Source organism: Setaria viridis, chromosome 3 (genome assembly GCF_005286985.2).
Source record: "Setaria viridis chromosome 3, Setaria_viridis_v4.0, whole genome shotgun sequence".
NCBI classification, from domain to species: Eukaryota; Viridiplantae; Streptophyta; class Magnoliopsida; order Poales; family Poaceae; genus Setaria; species Setaria viridis.
This window is the reverse complement of record NC_048265.2, coordinates 6,197,704-6,204,720: the sequence shown is the minus strand read 5'-3', so window position 1 is coordinate 6,204,720 and position 7,017 is coordinate 6,197,704. Positions and strand designations below refer to the sequence as shown.

General features: G+C 40.3%; 1 protein-coding gene across 1 annotated transcript; it reads right to left on the bottom strand.

Annotated features, from left to right (window-relative positions):
- Window positions 1–4,850: 4,850 nt before the first annotated feature.
- LOC117850345 (noroxomaritidine synthase) lies at window positions 4,851–6,710 on the bottom strand. Its single transcript, XM_034732176.2, has one exon. The coding sequence runs from the start codon at window positions 6,651–6,653 to the stop codon at window positions 5,115–5,117; it is 1,539 nt and encodes a 512-aa protein (XP_034588067.1). The 5' UTR covers window positions 6,654–6,710; the 3' UTR covers window positions 4,851–5,114.
- Between the last annotated feature and the right edge of the window lie 307 nt (window positions 6,711–7,017).

Here is a 7,017-nt window from a genome sequence, read left to right as displayed (position 1 = left end):
CGTAGTTTCATTAAATGGTCTTGTATAATTGTTTTTGCAAGATGCTCGATTCTTTGTGCAAGGGCAATTTTTGTTTAATATGCCGCAAGGACCATGCATCATATGTTTGATGACCATTTTATATAGATCCGGATACTCGTGCTTGTCTGGCAGCTCGGCAGAGATTATTCTGTCATATTGCTCTGGACATGTATACTTATATTTTCCAGTCATTATCAGCAAAAAGTGTGCATGAGGTAGGCCTCTCTTTTAGAACTCTACAACATAGGTATATGCCTTTACCTTTCCAAGAATGTGCTTTTTAAACAATTGATTCTTCATTTCTTCTAGTTTTGCCCTGAAAACCCTAACCACAAGATCTGGGCGATCTTGAGGTGTTTGTGCAAACTCTAGTTCTCGGATGATCTCTTCCCAGTTTGGGTTGCAGGTCATTGTTAGGAATATGTTTGGCTTTCCATATTTGCGTACTAAAGCCATAGCATCTAGATATCATCGCAATTTATCTCTGGCCCTCCAATAAATGATGATGCTAGCACCGTTCGTTTTCCTACTTTATCTTCCTTTTGTTCTCCTTCTTGAATGCTATCCAGGAGGCCTTTGTATAGATCTACCCTTATTTCTTTCTGATGATGCCATATGAAGTCCAATCTGGAGCTCTCAATCTTGATGTATGTATCAACGGCAAATTGCTGAAAAAGTCTACCACCATGCAATATCGGGTTGAATATGCTTGGTCTTGCATGGAATTTATAGCAGTAATATTCTCTCATGGTTACCCACAGCTTACTGCTTGAATCTGTGTAAGAATTGGAACGCTAAAGTTAGAGGAATATTTATGTAGTTGTTTCATATTAGTAAACTAAATTTAGAAGACAAAAGTATATGAAATTCTAACCTGGGTCGTTGTCACTATTGTTGCGATCAACATTATCATTTCTCAATTCTTCCAATATTGTATTGGCCCTTGGGATATTTGAATGCCAACCGAGTTCAGCTCTTGGAAAGAATAGAGGATAAGGCAATGGATCATAGCAGCCATAGTATGATTTGATGCCTTATATTTCGTTGTTGTTTCCATGTAGTTTTGCATTCTTGTCAAAGGTATTTCTTCTTTCATTTCCCTCGATCCACACTGCAGCTACCTCTAAAGTTATTGGTGCATTGTATGTTCTTTGGTCTAATCTTTGGTCAAGGTTCAAGATCAGCATGTAGTCATCAAGCTTTTCGATCTGTCCCAAACTTCTAAACTGTTTAGAGTATGGGTTTTCATGTAGAACTTGTGTTAAAATTGTGACTACATGTTTGTCTTGCTCGTACTTTTCTTCACGGCAACGTCGATACCGATGCTCTAGGCTTGGATCATCATCGTACAAGTATAACTCTAGATGCTTTGGATCTGAGTGACTATTTCCAAATGATTGTATATTGTGATACATGAAATGTGTAAATACCAGCTTTTTTCATGTCAGTGGTCTCACTGTCTAGGTGGCAATAAAGAGATGTAAATGAGAAGTGTCCATTGAAAAATCTTATATTGTTCCGAAAATGTCTTGCATCAGAATCATTGCTTGTCCAAAGTCTCATGAGTTCAGGAGGTGTCTCTTGATTGTCTAATCTAATCTGTCCTTTTCTGCAGCATAACCCCTCAGTTTCATACTCAAATTTTTTTGCATTGCAGTATATGCAATTTTCTTTATTTTTCAGCATGTTTGTGTCGTCTGGTATGTTGATGTAGACAATGTCATATGGATCCGAGATCTTTGTATTAGTTTCTTCGTCTTCTCTGATTTCAATATCCACATCTGTGTCCAATTCTGTTGAATTTTTTTATATAAAAAATTTTAGGAAAGTATTAACATAATGATGGAAGGATTTTTTTTAAAGTATTGAAGCATACCTTGACATGAGAACATGTAATCATCCTCGTTCGTGTCTTGTTCAAATATCACTCCATCATTATCGGTACAGATTTTTGTGAATACATATTTTTGTTTCTTTTGTATCATGTGAGAATTTACTTTGGAGTTGATAACCTTACCATTATCTTCATCGTTTGTTAGTTGTTTGGGGGTATCAATGTCTTCTATGGTTGTGCATACTAAAGAGGGTATTTCTGTTTGATTGAGATTGTTAGTATAATATATGGATGTATGTAGTCTATTCAAATGTTAAAGTATTGCATATATTGTATTGAAATGCGAAAGTTTTGTATAAAATTTAGAATATCACTGAGATTCATGATTTCTGACTGTTTTTGCATTTCTATGTCATTGTCCTCTTCGCTCATGGTTTCATCTTCTTCTGATGATGAATAAATTGTCCCCTTTTGTTTTTTCTTGAATTTTTTTTTGACGAGCTAGCAATGTTTGCCTTTCTCCTGGCGTCACATGTTTCCTGTGTTTAACATTAAGGCTAGATGTACTAACTTCAACTGACATATCTGTTTCAATATATGCAGGATTCTCCATTGCAATTGAACCTTTCGTTGTTTTGCTGCTCCTCATTTCACGGTTAGTTATGGCTTGTTCTATTCTAGCTTTCTTTTGTTCTGACTGCATATTTGCATATTTCTGTCTCTCTTTTGCGCATTTTTTTTGGTACTGTGTTGCATCTCTACCTTTCCTTCTATGATAGGCTTCACGTTGTTTTTTCAGTTTATCCTGCTTTTCTTCATCTGTCATTTTGGCATAACGCTCTCTATCTCTTTTCCTTCTCTTTTCATTTGCATCAATGACTTGTGATTGTGACTCCACTGCATGAAAAAAACAAACACAGCAGAAATTGGTATCAATTCTGTACAAAATCATGTCACTGATGAAAATTCAAATGATGTTGTGATATTGAAAAGTCAACATGATGGAATGAATTCCAAAGATTTAGAGTCTAATATTAACAGCATGCATTGTGTGTTTGTTTTTATTTATGATCCTTTGACAATTTTCCTGTTGTTGCCACTTGAAATTACTACTGCTTGATATTTTTTTTAGTTTTCCATTAGTAATATTAACAACATGCATTGTGTGTTTGTTTTTATTTATGATCCTTTGACAATTTTCCTGTGGTTGCCCAAGATGAAACACAGAAGGAAACAATCAGTGCACCAGAGCTCTACAGGTGGCAAAGGGCTATCAAATAGGTAAATCGACCTCTGCTACTACTGCTCATCTTCACTACCATTCTTAGGATTTTTTTTTCTTATGATGATACACCAGTAGAGGATCTTACAGACAAGAAAAAAGAAGCCAGTTTTACTGCTGTTATCTTATAATAATAAGGTTTGGTTGATGGTCATTTGCAATTTCAACAGTGACTGCTAATTCAATCCTGATATAATTGTTGCTCATGACAGATCGATATGTTTCAATTATTTCATAATTAAAATTAGGTTGGATATTAGGAGATCCGTCCAGTGAAGTGGTCCTTTAATTCATTATTAAGTCACCCGAACCTCTCCGTAATCTGACTTGATTTTTTTTGTTCTCTTAAAAATAAGAGGGCTCTGCTATTCAACCTGTCGAATTGGTGTCCATGTTCCAGGTTTGTTCACCAACATAATTCAGTACTCTACCATGACTTGCGGCTCCAGGCACTGGCAATGGTTGACGTCGATAGGATCCTCAAGGAATCTACATTCAGCATAATCACGGTACGTGTCAAGGAATCTACATTCAGCAACAATGGCATTTCTATAAAAAAAATAACAGTTGTATCTAGGGGCCTGTTACCTCAGATGGTATCGAGGGGCTTTTTCCTGGAAACTCAACGCTGTTGTATGGCTTGCATATTGTTTACTTATTATGCATATATATATATATATATATATATATATATATATATATATATATTGGTGTATCGTAATCCGTTTTGTGTCCTAATACAACTTCTAGACGGATTGTACTGTTCACGGGTAAGGATTGACTCGTATCCTGATACAACTTCTAGACGGATTGTACTGTTTACGGATTGGTTTACCGAAGCGTCCAGATAGCAAGGATTGTATGGTACGTGCACCACTGGGTGGCTATCACTGTTCATCCAGTTCTTGGGCCTCTGGTCCTGGATCCAGTGCTGGTACTTGACATCGGCGTGGGTGGGCAAGAGGCAGACGGCACCGTCGCGCAAGGCAAGGTAAGGTAGCGTGCACAAAGCCTCGATATGGTTGGTACGACTCAGCACAGAACCAGTCGTTACACGCTACTCACACCAATACCTTAAATACATAGAGGTGTCTGAATTCATTTGATCCAATACCTTGGCAGCCCATCACTATTCTAGGGTGCTCAGGTAGCTTAAGGAAGGAAATCAATAAAAAGGAGTAACCAAGGTTCCAGACACCGCATTAGTCAGGTGCCTCCTACCAGGAAAAACATGCAAAACCCACATGCGCACTTGGATCAAGACACGGTAAAAAAAAGTTATGTTCCAACTTAAATAAATTGTACTAATTACATAAGTATAATAGGGACTATGATTGGATACAATTTATATTCATCATTTGAATGTTTTAAGTCTCTTTTGATACACTCAAATTGACATCGTCCTCTTTCGTTTCACTCTTGAGTATTGCAGATACAACTTATGAAGTCTAGGACACCGGAGGGCATATGGTATTTACATTCATTGTCTTTGTATGTTAGTTCCTCCGGTCTCATAAATGAAGTTTTTGATATTGAAATTACCTCAAAAACATAACTGTGATGGCTAGTTTTTGTTACAAAATATTCATAAAGTGAACGGATGCTTTTGATGAAGTTACTATTAAACATAAATATACTCGTATAAATTTATTCAAACCTTTTACACGTAGAAAAACAATTAATATGCCATCAAAGTTTCAAATAAGCTTAAGATAATCTGAAAACATCACTTATTTAGAAAGAGGGAGTAGTACAACTATCAGTACTGAAATCAAAGAGTCTGTAGTTGGGTATGATCCCAGCTTTCAGATGGCCAAACGACGGCGTCCGTAGACTTTATTTAATGATGAAAATACATGTTACGCCTCCATTTACTTCATTATAAGTTTGGATTTAACTATTTTGTTCAAACCATATATGCCAGGACTGAGTCGATCTGTAGTTGCATTGCACCTAGCTTATTCCATGTCACATTGATTACTCTCTCTGCTTAACCATCATCATGAGCCCGTTCTTCAATTGAAGAATGCACGACAGCTTTGGCTCGATGCTCTGCCCTTCCAACACCTCCATATCAAAGTTCCACACCACCGCGGCAACGATGGTCTTCATCTGCGCAATTGCTATGTCCTTGCCAAGGCACATCCTCGGCCCTGTGTTAAACGCCATGAATTTATTGGACGGCACGTAACGCAGTTTAGCACCGTCCTCGGACAGCCACCTCTCCGGACGGTACACATGACAATCCTTGCCCCACAGGGATTCCATTCTACCCATGGCATAGATGGAGATCAGGATGGTTTCACCGGAGCACAACTGGTGACCACTTGGGAGCACATCGTCGGCTAGCACCACCTTGCGCTCGATCGGGCCTGGTGGGTACAACCTGAGCGACTCCAATAAGGCTGCCTGAAGGTAGACTAGGTGTTCAGTCTCCTTTGGATCAAAGACGACCATACTGCTGATGCTATTGGAGGCGAGAGCAGTGGCCTTGAGTGATGCAATGGGTGCCAGTTCCTTGCGGATGCAAGAGACCACACGGGGGTTCCTGGCGAGGTTGTAGAATACCCACGGTAGCGTGGTACCAACCGTGTCCCGCCCGGCGATCATGTAATTGATGAGTACATTACGTAGTAGGACATCGTCTCTGCCCACTGATGGGTTAGCAGAAATAATGTCCATGGCCAACACATCATCAAGGAGATCGGCGCACCTGGCTTTCGACTTCTCAGTCATCTCCCTGATGAAAGCATGCATCACTGTTTGCGCCATGGCCAGTTTCCTCTCTGGACCGATGTTTAGCCGTCTCATCACCTTCCAGAAACAAGCCGGCATGGTGTGCCGGAATAAGCCGACCTCCATGAACGTGTCCATGGCGGTTGCAACATGGATAGACGGCATGCTGATGGACAGGCAACCCGGGTCGACACCGAAGATCGGCGTGGCAGTAAGGTCGAACACCAACCTTGTGATCAAATCCTGCATGTCGAACGTTGTCCTGGTGCTCCCCATGCGGGTCAAGAACGGGAGGAGTCCGTTCACCACCTTGTCACGGCAGCAACTTGCCATCAAGGCAAGTAACCGTGGATTGCTGAAGATGTTCTGGAACATGGCTCTCTGCTGGCGGCCGGCCTCACCATCAATGGTGAAGAGGGTGCCGCTAAAGATGTCGAAGATTTCAGCAAAATCCTCGCCCTTGGGGTAGTTTGCATGGTTGGAGGTGAAGATGTGCCGGACGTTTGCCGGTTCAGCGGTGACGAAGAACCGCATGCCACTTGCTACCGGCCCTCGCGCCTTGAAGTTACACCCGTTGGTGGCAAGGAAGACAGTGAGTACGTCGTGGAAGTTGTGGAGATTGGCAACGATGGAAGGGAGCATGCCCACAACCGGCCAGTCCATGGGGTACAACGGGTTTCTCAGCCTCCAGAACTTAATGTACATGCACAATGATACAACGAGAAGTGTGGAGATGACTAGTTCTTGCAAGTAGGGCAACGCCATTGCTTGCAATGTCATTTGTCTATAAGCTACGAGCCTACGACTGCGAGTAGATTCTGTGTGCACAAGAATTGAAGTTTAGGACGTCTAAATTTATAGAGAAACTTTTCATCTTCAGGACAGGTTCGATATCAAGCATTGAATTCAGTTCCATGGAGGATCCCTATCTTGATGGATGCCACATGTCTTATCTCAATCATCCCTTTAACTTCTCATTACTCCCGTATAGTCACTATCTTGATGGCTCCATAGGGTTGGATTCACATAAAGCTCGAACAAGAAGAGAGTACAAGACCATACTCCTAGATGATCGTGGAACCAATATTTTTATTGAAATAAAAGGAAGGATTATTGGATATCTAAATAATGGTATATACTTCAA